The 18,784-nt window shown below is 52.4% G+C and overlaps 1 protein-coding gene across 1 annotated transcript; it reads right to left on the reverse strand.

Moving 5' to 3' along the window:
• Positions 1-404: 404 nt before the first annotated feature.
• Positions 405-16,212, reverse strand: HTR6 (5-hydroxytryptamine receptor 6; the record flags this gene model as incomplete). Its single annotated transcript, XM_082677975.1, has 3 exons — positions 405-854; positions 1,047-1,205; positions 15,502-16,212. 3 exons carry the CDS (start codon positions 16,210-16,212, stop codon positions 405-407), a joined length of 1,320 nt encoding a protein of 439 aa, XP_082534101.1.
• Positions 16,213-18,784: the final 2,572 nt, after the last annotated feature.

Consider the following 18,784-nt stretch of genomic DNA (forward strand, 5'->3'; position numbering starts at 1 on the left):
ACGGACCACACTTGGAGGACCGAGGAATTTGGCCCAGCGCCAAGCTGCCTCTGCAGACAGAGGTGTCCCTCCCACGCAGTCTGACAGAAATGTGCAAAGGAGACGGTTGTCTTCATCCTAATCTGGGCCAAGAGGTCCTTACCCCACTCCCTGGAGTCCCCCAGCCTTGCTCTACACACAGCCACAAGTTACACTCAATAGTGGGGCATCCTGGAGAAAACTGTACCGAGCCAGCAACTAGCCCTCCAGGTGGGAGGCCTGGAGTGGGCACGGGGAGCTGGCTCCGTGCAGCCCCCTGGAGCTCAGCGGGCTCCCGGGAGACCTGTAGCATCCTGGTTTTAGCCAAGAGCTGGTCCAGGGCCTCAGGGACTTGGTCCCATCCAGTCCAGCTCTCCAAGCCTGTGTCAGTTCCTCGGGGTACCAAGCGGAGGCAGCTGCAGCTCAGGCTCCACAGGATCACCGTTGAAGAAGCTGACTGCGGTAGTGGTCCTGGCAGGTGGCGGGGGGTCCCGGGTGGCCTCTCCAGGCAGCAGCAGCTGGGCCGTGAGTTGCAGGCCTGAGGAGCCCCCCGAGCCCGGGTCCGAGTCCGAGTCCGAGTCCGGCAGCAGGGGCAGCGGCAGCACGTGCTGCAGGCTCAGGCCCGGCCGTGGGCCGCTGTGAGAGGTACGCACGGAGGGCGAGGCAAGACTGGGCTGGCGCTCCCGGGGGCAGTGGGGACACGGCAGGAACCTGCCCAGGGCCCGCTTGAAGTCCCGCATGAAGAGCGGGTAGATGATGGGGTTCATGGTGCTGTTGCAGTAACCCAGCCATGTGAGGACATCAAAGAGCCCCGGGGAGATGCAGTCGCACACGGCCTGGAGGGATGGGGCACGTCATGCCTGGTCCTGGAGGAGGGACGCAGGCCACCCCACCCAGCACGGATGGGACAGACACATAAACACATGGAAGGGCAGCCCGCCCTCCTCCCTCCCCGGGTCTGGGCAGGGGTGGGGCTCAGGGCCTCCCCAACTGGGCGTGGACTCACCTGCCCCTTGTGGTAGCATTACCTGGGCTATGTTGACCACAAAGAAGGGCAGCCAGGTCACAAAGAACATGCCCAGCAGGATGCCCAGTGTCAGGCTGGCCTTCAAGGCCTTCCTGCTGTGCTTGGTGGCTAGACGCCCGCTGTCAGCCGACTCCACCCCGGGGCACGGGGTCCTGGGCACCTGAGGAAAGGAAAGCCACGTGATTTAGTGAAGAATGCGCCCCAGTCTGACCCTATTCCCAGCCACAGACTGAGCCTTCCTCCTAATTCTAGACTGAGCCCTAGTACCAGTATTAAACTGAGCCCTGACCCTTGAATGAGCTCCAATTGCAGTTCTAGACTGAGGCCTGACCCTGACTCCCGACTGAACCTTGATCTTGGCTTCAGACCAAGCCCTGACATCAGCAATAAGCTAAGCCCTACTCACAGCCCTGAACCCCTGACGCCCACCGTAGGTGGAGCCCTACATAAACAAGATCTCAAACTGAGCCTCAACCCCGGACCAGACTGAGCCCAATTTTAGCACCAGACTGAGCCCTGATTCCAGAAACAGACGGAGCCTTGGTCCTGGTCCTGCACCGAGCTATGACCCTGACCCAGCGCTTCACGAGGAGCTCTAGAGAGTACAGTGAGATTTCCTAGGTGCTGGGGCTCATGGTCATGTGTGTTGGCCAGGGTCAAATGTTGTCCTTTGCAAGGCGTGTGGGTCTTCCGAACTGTTGGATTTGCGTTTGGGGCAGTGTTGTCCTGTACTGCACTTTGGCACTACACGAATCAGCTGCAATTGAACAGTACTTGACAGAAGAGGACCGTTGCTGTCCAGGGCTTGGCAATCTCTTTGCCTACGGATTCTCTTCATATTTTGGAGTGATGGTTTTGTCTGCACCACTACTCTCAGACTCCACAAAATAAAGTGCATTTTTGAAAATATGTGCCCAGGAAGATGGCGGAAGAGTAAGACGCGGAGATCACGTTCCTCCCCACAGATACACCAGAAATACATCTACGCGTGGAACAACTCCTACAGAGCATCTACTGAACGCTGGCAGAAGACCTCAGACCTCCCAAAAGGCAAGAAACCCCCCACGTACCTGGGTAGGGCAAAAGAAAAAACTAAACAGAGACAAAAGGATAGGGACGGGTCCTGCACCAGCGGGAGAGAGCTGTGAAGGAGGAAAAGTGTCCACACACTAGGAAGCCCCTTCGCGGGTGGAGACTTCGGGAGGCGGAGTGGGGGAGCTTGGGAGCCGCGGAGGAGAGCACAGCAACAGGGGTGCGGAGGGCAAAGCGGACAGATTCCAGCGCAGAGGATCGGGCCGACCGGAACTTGCCAGCCGAGAGGCTTGTCTGCTCGCCCGCCGGGGCGGGCGGGACTGGGAGCTGAGGCTCCGGCTTTATGTCGGAGCGCCGGGAGAGGACTGAGGTTGGCGGCGTAAACACAGCCTGTGGGGCGTTGGTGCGCCGCGGCTGGCCGGGAGAGAGTCCGGGGAGAAGTCTGGAACTGCCGAAGAGGCAAGAGACTTTTACGTCCCTCTTTGTTTCCTGGTGCACGAGGAGAGGGGATTAAGAACGCTGCTTGAGAGAGCTCCAGGGACGGGCGCGAGCCGCGGCTAGGGGTGCGGAGCCCAGAGACGGACGTGGCTAGGGCCGCCCAGAGCGGCTGGGGCCGCTGCTGCCGCCACCGGGAGGCCTGTGTGCGAACACAGGTCACTGGCCACGCGCCCTTCCGGGGAGCCTGTGCAGCCCGCCACTGCCGGGGTCCCGGGATCCAGGGACAACTCCCCCGGGAGAACGCACAGGCGCGCCTCAGGCTGCAACGTCTCGCCGGCCTCTGCCGCCGCAGGCCCGCCCCACACTCCGTGCCCCTCCCTACCCCCGGGCCTGAGTGAGCCAGAGCCTCCGAATCAGCGGCTCCTTTAACCCCGTCCTGTCTGAGCAAAGAACAGACGCCCTCCGGCGACCTACACGCACAGGCGGGGCTAAATCCAAAGCTGAGCCCCTGGGAGCTGTGAGAACAAAGAAGAGAAAGGGAAATCTCTCCCAGCAGCATCAGAAGCAGCGGATTAAAGCTCCACAATCAACTTGATGTACCCTGCATCTGTGGAATACCTGAATAGACAACCAATCATCCCAAATTAAGGAGCCCTGTGGATGAAAGGCTCTTGGTGCTGGAGCCAGGAGTCAGTGCTGTGCCTCTGAGGTGGGAGAGCCAACTTCAGGACACTGGTCTACAAGAGACCTCCCAGCTGCACATAATATCAAACAGCAAAAATTTCCGAGAGATCTCCATCTCAACGCCAGCACCCAGCTTCACTCAACGACCAGCAAGCTACAGTGCTGGACATCCTATACCAAACAACTAGCAAGACAGGAACACAACCCCACCCATTAGCAGAGAGGCGGCCCAAAATCATAATAAGTCTACAGACACCCCAAAACACACCACCAGACGTGGACCTGCACACCAGAAAGACAAGATCTAGCCTCATCCACCAGAACACAGGCACTAGTACCCTCCACCAGGAAGCCTACACAACCCACTGAACCAACCTTAGCCACTGGGGACAGACACAAAAAACAACAGGAACTACGAACCTTCAGCCTGCAAAAAAGGAGACCCCAAACACAGTAAGATAAGCAAAATGAAAAGACAGAAAAACACACCGCAGATGAAGGAGCAAGATAAAAACCCATCAGACCTAACAAATGAAGAGGAAATAGGCAGTCTACCTGAAAAAGAATTCAGAATAATGATAGTAAGGTTGATCCGAAATCTTGGAGATAGAATGGACAATAGAATGGACAACATGCAAGAATCAGTTAACAAGGACCTAGAAGAACTAAAGATGAAACAAGCAACGATGAACAACACAATAAATGAAATTAAAAGTACTCTAGATGGGATCAATAGCAGAATAACTGAGGCAGAAGAACGGATAAGTGACCTGGAAGATAAAATAGTGGAAATAACTACTGCAGAGCAGAATAAAGAAAAAAGAATGAAAAGAACTGAGGACAGTCTCAGAGACCTCTGGGACAACATTAAACGTACCAACATTCGAATTATAGGGGTTCCAGAAGAAGAAGAGAAAAAGAAAGGGACTGAGAAAATATTTGAAGAGATTATAGTTGAAAACTTCCCTAATATGGGAAAGGAAATAGTTAATCAAGTCCAGGAAGCACAGAGAGTCCCATACAGGATAAATCCAAGGAGAAATACGCCAAGACACATATTAATCAAACTGTCAAAAATTAAATACAAAGAAAACATATTAAAAGCAGCAAGGGAAAAACAACAAATAACACACAAGGGAATCCCCATAAGGTTAACAGCTGATCTTTCAGCAGAAACTCTGCAAGCCAGAAGGGAGTGGCAGGACATATTGAAAGTGTTGAAGGAGAAAAACCTGCAACCAAGATTACTCTACCCAGCAAGGATCTCATTCAGATTTGATGGAGAAATTAAAACCTTTAGAGACAAGCAAAAGCTGAGAGAGTTCAGCACCACCAAACCAGCTCTACAACAACTGCTAAAGGAACTTCTCTAGGCAAGAAACACAAAAGAAGGAAAAGACCTACAATAACAAACCCAAAACAATTAAGAAAATGGGAATGGGAACACACATATCGATAATTACCTTAAATGTAAATGGACTAAATGCTCCCACCAAAAGACACAGATTGGCTGAATGGATACAAAAACAAGACCCATATATTTGCTGTCTACAAGAGACCCAATTCAGACCTAGAGACACATACAGACTGAAAGCAGCAAATACAAAGTCTATCGACCGAGCCTCAGGCTACCCAACTGACATCCTCGCCATCGACCAAATACTCAAGAAAAAGCAGAATTGGACAGTGGCTGATGCAGCTGCTATTAAACAGCATGTAAAGAGAGCTACAGATACCTATAACTTGGGAATTGCCCTTGAGCACCGGGAACAAATGCTAAACCTCTGGCGGAAGATCCGAGGGGATTTGATTGGGATAGACAGTAAAAATGAGTCCTTTTATGACACCTTTTCTACTTATACATGGTCCTGGAATGTCTGCCAAGAATTACTTTCCCCAAAGGACTTAAGGTTATATGATGCCTGTGTGAATAGAAATTCCTTCCACAACTCGGCATTCTCTTCCTCTTCGGATATTAGTGAGTGTGCCACAGGAAGAAGAAGAAAATGGAAAGGCTTCAAAGGGTTTCGACAATGAAATTTCTACATTTTCTAAACAGCTCATTGCAAACTACTTTTTCATAGATATCAAAATTATTCTTGCTTTTGTCTAATACATTCTTAGCAGCTGGAAATGTTGACATCTTTGGAATTCTGACCAGTAAAAAAGTTTAAGTCATAGTATGGTTTCCCTCTCCTAATTCTTGCTAGTAGATAGATGCCTTGCGGTTATTCCCCTAGCAACCAGCTGCACTCCGCTGCCCCTACCTGGTTCAAAACTGCCTGGGCCTCAGCAGGAAGGAGAAAAGCAAAGCTGGCACTTACCTCAGCACAGGGCTGCCCTTCTGACCTCCTAACAGCCCTCTCAGCAATAAGCACCTGAGTTTATGTGACTTAAGTGGCATTAGTTTTTTTATCGTTTGTGAAAGAAGCCAGAGGCAGCAGATGACAATGACCCTTCAGTTTCAGGGAATAATTTCGCAATGCCCCAAGGAACCTTGATTAGATTTGGGTTTTCGTAAGGCTCCTTAGCCACACACTTTCAGACTGATCTCTTGGATTACCCTAAAGAATAGCTGATTTCACTCACTCTTCACTGTTAAGGTCAATGAGTGAGTAACAGTTTTGTAGTAGTTGTGATTAAAGATGGATTTTGGTTGGAAAGAATATTCTTTTCAAGTTTTATCACTCAAAAAAGCTTCCAGACCAGACTTCTGGCCATTGCTAAACAAAAGTAGTGTTATTTTTGATCAGTGCTATGTATGCCTGGAGAAAAATTCCCAGAATGAAGGATAGCTAGATAGGAATTTTATAAGCAAGAAAACCAGCCGTCCCACTCCTAGGTATTTACCAAAAAAAAATTTTTTTAAGGTGATCTCATCCATTATGCTTGTTGTTGTTCTTTAATGCAGTTAATAAAGGAGCACATGTATAACTGTATTACAAGTTGGAGGGGTTGCAATTTTTTATTGTGGAAAAATATAAATAATATAAAATTTATTATTTTATATTTAAGTGTATATCATCCATTACTTTTTTTTCCTTTTAGAAAAAGGAAAATACATGTTCCATATTGATGGAGACAGTGGCTTATAAGGTAAAATTATAACATGCCAGTAAGAAACAATGAAGATAGTGAAGGATCCCAAAACTGTTTAATGAAATAACCTTGAAGTAATTTTGTGTTACCTTGAATATTCAAAACTGTCTAAGTATATTTGCCAGTCTTTATAATGTTATGTTTGGGACAAAAATAGATAACATTATAGATAAGTGATTATATTTTCTAAATAAAAGACAAAATTTATGGTTTGAAAAAAAAAAAAAAGAAAGAAAGAAAATATGTGCCCAAAACAAACGTGTACAATTAAATCTGTATAAATTACTAGGGATGCAAGCAATCTTGGCATTTTACACCCAGATTTCACTGTGGAGTGACAGACATCTCCATTCGCACACGTGGACTCCGTGAGCGGGAACCAGGGGAGAGGAGGAGGAAAAAGCTAGGAGCTGCTCCACGGGGAACATGGCACGAGGGGTTAGAATGTGACTTTACAAATGGGAGCGCAGGCGTCCCAAAACGTTCAAAAGGCTCTCTGATCCCAGATGACCCATTAGCCCAGAGGTTCTCTTAATTTTTTCAACTTTGTGAGTCCATTGAGACTCTAATGAAATCTACAAAACCACTCCTCAGAAAACAAAAGGCTTATAAAATTTTATAAATACACACACACACAGAGAAAAAAGTTCCCTCATGTCCAGAGGGTTCAGAGACCACTGTGAAGTCCATCCATGAAACCCCTAGGGGTCCATGAAAGCTGGAACGTGAAGCCCTCCTCTGAACCATGTATTGTAATCAATTTGGATTTTCATATATCAGCTTTCCACAAGGCAAGAGCCACCTATATTGACAATTTTTAAGTAAATACTGGTATGCAGAGGTGCGCACAATTTATTGAATTATGAAGGGGCATGTGGGCTGCCTGGGAATATACCTGGGCTTTGAAAGCCAGGGGTTTACCCCCAACATTTCCTAAACTGCATGAGAGCCCAGCTTAGCTCTTGAGGCAACCAAAGATAGTTTGGGTATGGGAAGATGAAAGAGAAGGAGGCAGGAAGGGAACCAGATTCCCAGGTAACCTTCACAGATGAAAATGGGGTGGAGGAGGCAAAGGCAAGTTGTGTCAGCCCTTCGAGCACCAAAGCTGAACCCCCTACCCCATCCCCCTCCCAGCCCTTTTTCTCTCCCCGCCTCCTCAGGGTAGCCAGGCTTGGTTACTGTCCATGGTGCTGAAACCCCAGCTGCGTCCCTACAATATCTTTCTATAGGGTCTGGAATGGCAGTGGCAGGAGAGGGGAGACAGGCACACTGCAACTCCCACCCTTCGATGTGTTTCTCCAAGTGAAATCTGGTTAGACAAATATCAAAGACACCCAGAGCAGCCTAAAAGAGGCCCTTGACTTCTCCCCTCTGTCTTGGTGGGGCAACATTATGCAGAGGCAAGAGCTTGTTTTAAGACAAGTGATCTGGCTTCAAATCGTGCCTCTACTACTTACTCGCCCTGTGATCTTGACAGTCTCTGTTTCCACATGTGTAAAATGGGAGAAAATACTCACCTTACGGAGTTGCTTTGAACCTGTGGATATACGTGCATGCACAGTGCCTGGCACAGAGTGAGTGTAGATACACAGCAGCCCTGAGGTCGAGTCAGCAGTATGAGCATGAGGCTGGGGGAGTTTTTAGCACCTTCGGGAGCCCTGTTTTTCTGCCCGCAGCTTGAGCTTTCCAAAGCAGCACAGATGTCAGGACAAATGCTCTGAGCCACTATGCTACAGCAAGGAAGAAAAAGAGGATCTGCTTTTCTCTCTCCTTCTCATTTTCTCTTCTCCAGAGTGAACTCTATATGGCTCCCGTGGGCCAACCTGTTCAACCTGGAGGGAGAGGCTCCTGCTTCCCCAAAAGAATCTCCTAGGATCTGCAATGACTTTGAATTGCTGCCACCAGTGGGGACAGACATATGGGGAAGAGGGAGACGCCGTCTCCAGAAAGCCCTAGCTACACGGGTAGCCCCTGGCCCCTGGAGACCTGGGGAGGGGGCAAAAGACAGCTGTGATCTTGCTAGAGCTCTAGGGCACTAGGGTAGCAAGGTACTCAGGGAGACATTTGGGGGGCAGCCATCAGGGGAGGATGATCCAGAAGGACTAACCATGATCTGAGAGTCCTTCTCTAGTCTTCCTAGGAACAAACCCGTACTTCTCTTTCTCCTCTTCTCCCCAAAAAGTTGACCCAAGAACACAAGCAAGAGGGAAGAGAGAAGGAATTGAGGCTCAGAGATGGTGGGGGAACCTTCCCAAGGTCACATCACGCCAGTACAAAGCCTCAAATAAAAGTACCAGTGACCCCAAATGATCATCTCCACTTACTGAGCACTTACTACGCACCAGCAGCCGATGTTCATTCTGCCACTGAGTCTTTATGGGAGGAAGGTATTATAATCTCCATCTTGCAGATGAGGTTCAGAGAGGCAAAATAACTTCCCAGGAGCCACACAGCAGACAAGTGCTGAGTTAGGAATCAAAGTCATCTCTGGCTCCAGAAACTGCACTTCACCAGGCCGTTTCCGTTTTGGAGGATGGCATCCCCAAGTAAAACCCCACCACTGTCACTGAGAGTCCCTCATGGAGCAGAAGCCAGTGGCAACCGCCAGGCCACACCCTGGGTTCTGGCTGATGCCAGCCTCATCCTTCCCACTTCTCTCTGCCCCGTAGCCACCTCATGGCCCCGTGGCACGTTCTGTTGTTTGCATGTCCCTTATACATGTCTGTGGCATCTGTCACTGTCAGAGGGCAGCTACTGGAGGACAATTTGGCAGTGCCCTTCCAGGAGGCAAGTCCGCTTACAGATCCTTATGTCCATAAAAACCCGTACCTGTGTCTCTACACTTGGCTTGGACAAGAGTGTGTACCACAGCACCCTTCGTGATAGGAAAAAAATTGGAAACAGCCCAAAAGTCCATCAAAAGGAGAGTGGTTAAATAAACCCCGGTACATTACCACTATAGAATGCAACACAGATGTTTAAAAGAATGAATTGATCGAATGGAAGGATCTCCACGACGCATTATCAAGTGATAACGGCAAGTTGTACAAACAAGAGATACAGCATGATTCCCTCTGTTCAAAAAAATACACAAAGCAAAGCACTAAGTTTCTTTAGGTACATAAACAAATATGGAAACACACAGAAAAAGAACCGGAAAGACATTGAGAGACATAGGAGTGGGAGGTGATTGGATGAGGTCAGAGAGGTCTTTTATTTTATCGTTATGGATGAATTTTCATTTTAAAGTGTACTTATGCATTCCCTCGTGTAATTTCAAATTTGTACGATCAACTAATCATAGTGTGAGGGTAATAGGATAGGCCCTGGAGCCAGACTGCCTGGTTTAAACCATGGCTCTGTTACTCACTAGCTGAGTGAACTAAGCAAGGTACTTTACCTCTCTATGCCTCAGCTTTCTCATCTGTAAAATGGCAATTACAATGGCATCTACCTCGTAGGGTTGTAGTAAGGGTTAAATAAGATAATAGAAAGTTACTTGAACAGTGCCTGGCACACAGTAAGTACCGTGTGATTGTTACCTTGTTGTTTATCATTATTTGTGTTCACCTCGGCTCCTTCATAATGGTGATGAGGCTGCTGACGGCAGCGAGGGTGATTTTTCCCCCTAGAAAATCTCAAAGGGGTGAGCTCCCCAGAACCATGCATTTTTACCATCAAGAGGAAAGGATAGGAATTAACATTTGTCAAGCACCTACTGTGCGCCAGGTTTATATATATCATCTCATTGATTCTTCAAACAGCCTCACATGATAAATAGCATTACCCCTGAGATAGACGGAGGTGAGTGACTCATCCAAAGTCATCCAGCTGCGACGGGAAAGAGGCAGGATTTGAACCCGTGCTCAGCCAGACACACAAGCTCCTGTGCCCTGCCCCAGCTGCACCAGGCAACCTCGTTCTGAGCAGCAGCAAAGGCTGTCATGCTCGGCTCTGCTCCTCTGCTCCTCTGCCTCCCACTCAGCCCCCTCCTCCCCCTCCAAGATATTTCTGTGATCACAGCCTCCTCTGAGGAGGAAGCAGAGATGGGAGGGAAGATGGATCACTAGGACAGAATGATGCACAGCTGGGGGATGGAGCATGAAAAAGCTGGGGGAGGAGAAAAAGGAGGAGAAATTGAGGGAGAGAGGAAGATATGGGGTGCAGAAGGAAGAGAGGGGTGAGCTAGAACGGAGGGAGGGGGGATAGAGAAGGGGAAAAGATGCGGTGCAGAGGAAGAGGATAGGGAAAGGGGTTTGACCACAGAGACACAGGAATTCTGGCAGAGAGAGAAAGAGACTAAGAACGCAGGAACTCCCAGCTGAGCCTCCCACTGCTGCTTCCCAGCAGGCTGAGCGCCCACACTGGTCCCTCTGGAATCCCCCAAGGATGCGTCCCATCCCCACATGGGCACCCACCTTTCACACACACACACACACACACACACACACACACACACACTCCTGTCCTGGCGGCATCTCACTCTGGCACCACCACCACCTCTCACACCCTTCTCTCCAACCCCAGCCCATATGCCCTGCCTGGCCTCTAAGCAGAGCTCTTTCTTGCAGCCCCTGGGGCTGGGAAGACCTGACTGAAACCGCTGAGCCAACCAGTGGCTTTTTAAAAGGCCATTCACATCAATAGGCAGATGTGGTGGACAGAGGCATAGAAAGATGCTCCAGCCAGCTCAGCTCCCTTGTCCGAAACCCCTGAAGAGCCAGGACTCCAGGGACGGGTGCCCAGCCCCCTCCCCTCTGTGGGGAAGCTAGAGGCTGGATCGGAGAAGGAGCTAAGGGTTCAGTGGGGCTGGAAAGAGGAGGAAAGGGGCCTAACACACCCCCAAGTTTTGTTCATTCTCATCAGTTCCTTTAGGTCCAGGCACTGAGAACGCCTCCGTCCCCAGGCTGGATGCTGCTGGACTCTGGGGCAGGCCAGCTTGGGTGGGGTAAGTGGGTCACAATCCAGGAGGCCAGAGCAGAGGCAGCATCCCAGAAGCAAATTCCCCAAACGCAGGCAATTCTCCAGGCAATGAGGAAACTTGCCCTGCAGGAGGCTCGCTTAGGATCTGAGTGGGTTTGGAAGCAAGGGCAATGGGAGAGTCTGACACTGTCTCATTCAAATAAAGAGAAAAGGCTTTCCAGAAAGTAGGAAGAATTTGCACAAACACATTTCTGGCTTGAGATACTGCGGGTCATTCTGCCACAGCTAAATGACCCGTGAAGACTCCTCCCAGCCTTTGGTTTCGTGACTTCCTTGCTTTAGTTTGCAAACGTATGCACAGGGAGTAACAGACCCTGAATGTTTACTGGCGGAGGCACCCTTCTTCTAAGCTCCAGAGCCCTCATCATGATAGGGTTTCATGATCAGTGTCTCGCTCTCCAGCTAGAAAGTAGATTCCAACAGGGCAGGATCTTCTCAGACCCACTCATCCCTGCAACCACAGCACAAGGGAGGTACTCAACACGGTACCAAGGAAGTGAATCAATGTACTAAAAAGTGCAGGATTCATCAGCTACAAGAACTGCTTCTAAAAGTGGGAGAAAAGGAAGAGATGTGAGTTGGGATTGAATCCCTGGCTCTGTGAAGCACTGTTGTTCATTTCATTTCTCTCATCACCGTACACTGACCACTCACGACACGCCAGGCACTGTTCTAAGTTCTGGGAATATAGCAACCGAGACAAGTCCTCACCCTCATAGAACTTACATTCTAGTAGGAGGAAATAAACAGTCAAACAGTAAATGGGAAAGTACATAATATGTCAGGCGGTGGTATTTGTTGCTGAGAATAACTTAGGAAATTAGGACTGGATGGGATCTGGACAAGTATGGCCGTTACTACTCTTGACGAAGGGATTAGGGAAGACAGCCAAGCAGAGGCCAGAAGAAAGTGATGGAAGTTAGGGGGAGAACCCTGCGGAGATGTGAGGAAACGGCACTTCAGGCAGGGGGAGCAGCAAGTGCAAATGTCCTGAGGCAGAAGTGTGCTTGGTATGCTCAAGGAATAACAAGGGGGCCAGGGGAACTGAAATAGAAGGAGTGTGGAGGGTGGTGGAAGGAAAGGAGGCCAGAGAAGGAGCAGAGGAATGACATAACAGGGCCTGCATTTTTTTTTTTTTTTTTTTTTTTTTGGCCATACCTCACAGCTTGCAGTGAACGTGACAAGTCCTAACCACTGGACCACCAGGGAATTCCCAGGACCTGCATTTTAAAGGGATCGCTGCAGCTGCTGTGTAAGATCAGAAGGGAGCAAGGATGGGCTTAGGAAGCCAGTGGGTGATCACTGCAATAACCCAGGCATCAGAAGCCCAGGGGACCAAGGGAGGCAACAGAGACGTGAGAAGTGTCTTGAAAGCAGAAAGCACGCTGGGTGTGCAGTGTGAGAAAAAGAGAGGCATCCAGGTTGCCTCCAAGGTTCCTGGCCTGAGCAACTCATATCAGTTAGTCGACATGAGGAAGACAAGGGAGGAACGATGTCTGGAGCCTGGAAAATCCGGAGTTCTGTTGCGGGCGGTGGTAAGTAAGTGGCCCAGGCTGGAAGTCATCAGTGTGTAGGTGGTACTTCTGGTCATGGCACGAGACCAGCTCACTGAGTGAATGTGGGAAAAGAGTAAGGAGGTCAGAGGACTGAGGCCGGGGGATGCCTCGGATGGTGGAGGAGCAGGAGGACCCAGTAGAGGAGACTGAAAAGGCACAGCCGGTGGCGTGGAGGGTCTCACACCGGGTGGCGCCCCTGAGGTCAATGTTTTAAGAGCGTGTCACTGTCCACAGGCAGCACGACGCTCAGATCCAGGCATTGGCATCAGCCAGACCTGAGCTGGAACCTCACTAACCAGCTGTGCAACCCTGGGCGTCACCTGCCCTCGGTTTCCCCAGATGTCAAACAGGGATGATGATTACTTGTCCCGTTGGGTGTTCGGGGGATTCACTCAGCTCAGTGCCCAGCAGTTAGAGAACGCTCAAACGCTGTGGAGCTGCAGCTGTTAGCATTCGGGGGACACCTGCCCAGGTGCTGAGGCCACAGTCTCAGGTACAATCCTGGCCAGTTAGCTTCATGGAAAGAAAATCTATGCATCACAGACACTGCTGGAACCGAGAATCCAGACCGAGGCCAGCCAACTTCTCACCTCCTTAGTCACTGGGGCAGAGCTCCCCAGAGTGTGAGAATTGGAGATACCCTTGGGTGGTAAATGGACACCCTATAAAATAACTGAGTTATTTTATAACATAGGCCTTTACATTTCCCTCCCAGCTCTTCCGGTTACGTCAAGAGAAAGTCTCGTGTGAATGGTACTGTGTCTTTAACATCCCTCCAACGTCTAACAGAGAGAAAGCCGGCCTCAGGCTCAGCATCTCCAGCCACATCCAAGCTGGGCTTTAGTAACACTGCTGGTGCTCCTGCAGCCTCGGTGAGGTTGTGTTCGTGATCACCTTCTATTTATGGCCAGGATACTGACTGTCCATTTCCGGAAGAGAAAAGGAGTTTTCTTTCTAAATAAGTTCATGGAAGTAAAAAGATAAATGAGACGTCTCCAAGGAAATGCTAAGGACATACGGATGAAGAGGCTTGAGGCTTGTGCGAGGGTGGGTGGAGGGGTAGCAAGGCAGATACCACAAGGCAGTTCTCAAACGCCTGATGTCTGGGAAACGCTCCTTTACAAGAACCCAAGGAGAGAGGACGGATGGCCCAGGGCAGCTGCCCTACAGCTGCAGAACCGAGTCAGGGTCACAGCCACCTGCTGAGACTCAAGAACGTTCTCCAGTGAGTACAGATGGGGGAGAGAGCAGGGCCGCAGCCAGGACCTCCTGTCCACCCAAGACCCTGTCCTCCTACTTGATGGGCGTCACTGCTGGGATGACACGGGTAAGCCGCTCTGGGGGGGCTGCCGACCAGGGTGATAGCCTCTCAGCCCCCATCTATCCAGTGACCCCCCCACCCAAGGTACCTCCCATCCTGCAGGCACCTCCTCCACCTGAGGCTACACCAAGATGACACTGGAGAGTCCATCTGGGATCTTCTTGGGGGCCTGTGACCTAATTCTCTAGGGCTCAGGCCTGGTCAGTCTAAAGTCCCATCCCTTGGCGTGAACAATAGGACTCGGGCACCGTGTGACCCACTCCACTCTAGGCACTGCAGACCTTGAGCAAAGAGCGCCGACCCCGTTCACAGGTAACCAGTGAACACCTACTATGCACAGTGGAGATCAAAACTCACTCAGATACACCCAGCCCTCGTAGGAGCTTACACTCCAGTGGGGGAGACAGACAATGAACAGATCAACAAATAAACTGGGTATCGGGATCAAGAATAAAAGGGTGGGGGAGGGCAGGGAGGTCTGCAGACAGTGTGGTCAGGGAGGGCCTCTGGGAAGGGGTGACGTGTGAGCTGAAGAAGAGTCTCAGTCAGGCAAGGGCGGCTCCAGGGGAAGAACATTCCAGGCAGAGGGCACAGCCAGTGCAAAGACCTGGGCACAGGGTCAGTCTGGTGCCTACTAGGAGTGTCAGAAGGGCCACAGGACTGCTGCAGAGAAAGGGGCGGGGAGGGGAAGAGGTGCAGCTGGAGAGGTGGTCAGGACTGGATCCCAAGGCTGGATCCTGACACAGGTCTCCCCTTTTATCTTGAGAGCAATGGGGAGCCACTGAAGGGTTTGTAGCAAGGGAGTGAGGTGATCACGCTTCTGCTTTTGTTTGTGCAGAAAATGGATAGGAGGGGGTCTGGCGTGGAGGCAGGAGGAGCGAGCAGGAGACTATCAAAGGCTCCCAGGTAAGAAGCAATGGTGGCTTGGATCAGGAAGGTGGCATTGGAGGTGACACATGTTTAGAGGCAGCACCAACAGGCCTTGCAGATGAATCCCATGAGCATGAGGGAGAGAAATTGTTCCTAAGTTTCTGGCGTGCGATGCCATGATGGTGCCATTTGCCACGATGGGGACGACGGGGGGACGAGCAGGTGGGGAGAGGTGGGACCCCCTGAATTCCCTGTTGCACATGTTACCTTCGAGAAGACTGCCCCACATCCTGGAGCGTCCTGTGGACAGCTGGACATTGAGTCTGGAGTTCAGAAGAAAGGTGGGAACTGGGAATGACCAATCGGAGGTCGTCAGCAATTGTATATTACATGGCGGATGCCTAGTGGGCACCCAATGGCTGCTCATTCTTCTCCATCCCACAAGCCCGGGTCTCCCTGCGCGCCCCGGGTACCTGCAGCGTCTCCAAGGCCTGGACGGCCATGCCGGTGGTGAGGGAGGCCACCTGCACGGCCTGCTTGCGGGCGGCCAGCAGGATCCTGCAGTAGGTGAAGCAGATGGCGCCCGAGGGCAGGAAGAAGGTGAGGCCCGACGCCACCAGGACGAAGGGCAGGCTGGCCAGCAGGCGGCACTGGCCCGGGGCGGGCGCCCGCGCGCGGCCCAACTCGTGCCATCCCAGCAGCAGGGGCAGGAAGGAGGCGAGCGCGGCCAGGCCCCAGGCGCTCAGGACCAGCGCCAGAGCGCGCGGGGGCGTCATGCGCAGCTTGTAGCGCAGCGGCGAGAGGATGAGCAGGTAGCGGTCCAGGCTGATCAGGCAGAGGTTGAGGATGGAGGCGCTGCAGCACATCACGTCGAAGGCGGCCCAGAGCAGGCAGAGGCCCCGCGCCAGCACCCAGCGCCCGTACAACGCATTCAGCATGGCCGGCGGCATCACCACCAGCCCCACCATCAGGTCCGACGTGAAGAGCGACACCAGGAAGAAGTTGGACGTGTTGCGCAGCGTGGGCTGCGTGCAGATAAGCGCGATGAGCAGCGAGTTAGCCGCCGCCGTCAGCGTGATGACCACACACAGCGCGGCCGCCACCCAGCCGCTGCCCCCCGGCTCCGATGGCGGCCCCGACTCCCAGTCCAGGGTGTTGTTGGCGGGGCCCTGCTCTGGGACCATGAGGGCGGAGGGCGAGGACGTGAGGCCCGAAAGGGGTCCGGAGGACGAGGTAAGGTGGGCGGGAAGACGGAGAGAGGGACCCGCAGGTGCAGAGGCTGGATGGGCGTAGTCAGTGAGAACAGACCACCCCCCGGGGCCGCAGATGGGAAGGTATGAATGGGGCTCTGGGTCAAGGGGCAGCAACCCGAGGAGGATGGAGAGGAGGCCTTTGGGCTCCCTCGGGTGTGATGTAGGGACACCTGGAGCAAAGCGGTAAGAAGTCTGGGAGGAGGCACCTGATGAGCTGAGCTCTCCAGAAGGAGCGGGCCGAAAGTCAGGAGGACCGGGACGCTGACTCTGGGAGCGTTTGGCCGGGTGGGAGCAGAGCCCCTAGAGGGGACGGGCGGTAAGATGAGTCGAGGGCAGGGACCCAGGGAGGTGGGAACCCAGGGCGAGTGGGCGCTATCCAGGCCGCCCCGCGGCAGGTGGGCGTAGTGGGGGTGCGCCAGGTGGGGAGCCGTGGTGCTGGGGGTCGCAGGGTGGGGGGGTCCACGGGCCAGAGCAAAGCCCCCGGCGGGGAAGGCAGGTCTCAGAGCCAGCGCAGAGGCACCCCGGGCTCGGGCGGACACGGTCCCCGCGGCGAGAGGGAGGATGCCGGGTCGGCCCGCAGGGAGAGAGAAGGAGCCGCGGACGCGCCTCCGCCCCTTCTCCGCCCGGCCGCGGGTCGCCGGCCCCGCTCCCTCCCGCGCTCGGTACCTGGGGCGCTGAGCGCTGCTCCGCCGCCGGCGACTGCGGCAGGAGCCGCGGGGCCAGGAGAGGAAAAAGCGGCCGCGGGCCGGGCAGGCGCCCAGGGACTGGGAGACTCCGCGAGGGGCCGGCGCACACGGAAGAGCGGTGGCTGCTTCCAGGAGCGCGCGGTCCCCGCGCCGCGGAGCCTGCGCCCAGCCCCGCGGTGGGCGGGGAGAGCTGAGCCCAGGACTCGCAGGCGGGCGGGGTTCCTGGTACCCCCAGTTCTGCAGAGGGATGACCCGAGCACTCCGGCTGCGCCAGGTCGCCTCCCAGCTCTAGCAGCCTCCACCCCCCGCATGCCCCTCCCCACCCACACGGGGCACAGGAGGATCTCGGAGGAGGAGGCTGTGGCCCGCCTTCACCCAGGGCTGCTCCCCATTGTGGGGCTGCCTACCCACTACCAGGGGGAGCCCGCTGGGAGGTATTGGGCAGATCGCTTGACATCTATGTACACATATATAATACTACACACACGTACATATATCTATTGTATGTAATATGCCATAGCCTATATAATACTTCCTTCAAACCTTTAAACAGATGGCTACCTCCCCCTCACAATCCTTCCGAGCAGAAACCATCCTGCCCCCTGACAGCTCCAGGCGCTAAGGATGAAGACCCTGAGGTGTTGGCACTCCCAGTCTACCCAAGAGTGGGAACAGATTGGGGAATCCCCTGGCCAGGTGGGATGGAGTCACTGCAGGTAGAGGGGTGGGGCGGGGCACACCCTGTGCAACGCTGCTGTGTATTCCACCCACCCCCAACCAGAACTAAGAAGGGTCTCTACCTGACATGTCACAGTTTGATATCGTGGATTCAACAAACATTTATACTGAGCACCTACGAGGTGTCAGGCACTGTTTTGCCCAATCTGGACACTACAGTAACCAAAACAAAGATGCAACTTCATTGAACTTACAGTCTATCGGAAGGAGACATACAATAATAAGCATAATAAACGTTTAAAGTAGTCATAGAGTGATAATTGCTATAGAAAAAAAGGAAATGGAGAGGAATGTAAAGCGAATCTAGGGTAGAACGGGGTCTTTTCCCCTCCACAGGAGCAGGAAAATATTACCTCCCATGTTTAAGGTTCCTGCAGTATTCCAGGAACTTTATTATACTATTCCTACCAATACAATAACGCTAAGAGGTAGGTGTTAAACTGGGGCTCAGAGAGGCCAAGGGCCTCACTCAAGGTCACCAGCAGCTAGTGATCAAGTGGAACTGAAACTCGGGTCTGCCCAATGATGTCCAAGGCAGAGAATCTTCAAGACCCTGCACACCCCCATGCTCCCCCCAAACCACTATTTGGCACCCAGAATCCCAGCCCTGCCTGCAGATGGGTCTATGCAGCAGGAGGAGGACTGTTCTCCCTCCCAATGCCACCTGCACCACTGTGACAATTTCTGTCGTGCCTCAAGGATCAGGATACCAACCACTGGGCAGAGAACCAGAAAGACCAGACTTGGGATCCCAGCTCCACCGCTAACCAGCTCTGTGGACTTAGGGTTGGCGACTCCATCTCCTTGGGCCACTGTTTTCTCCTCTGCAATAACTAGCAGAACAATGCAGCACCCACTTACAGGGTTGTTGGTGTCACCTGTAAATTTTACAGTGCTGTGTCAATGCTGGCTATTGGCCTCAATGTTCCCATCTGTACAACGGGAATGCATTCAGCTCTTCAGTAACTCCTTCAGCCCAGGGATTTTTGATGTGAGCAACAGCAAACTGAGAAGTGCTGTGTGGAACACACTTTGGAGCCCAGTGACCTGGGTTTATAATCCTGATTCTGCTACTTGCT

Source organism: Grampus griseus, assembly GCF_964374135.1.
Source record: "Grampus griseus genome assembly, chromosome: 1".
NCBI lineage: Eukaryota > Metazoa > Chordata > Mammalia > Artiodactyla > Delphinidae > Grampus > Grampus griseus.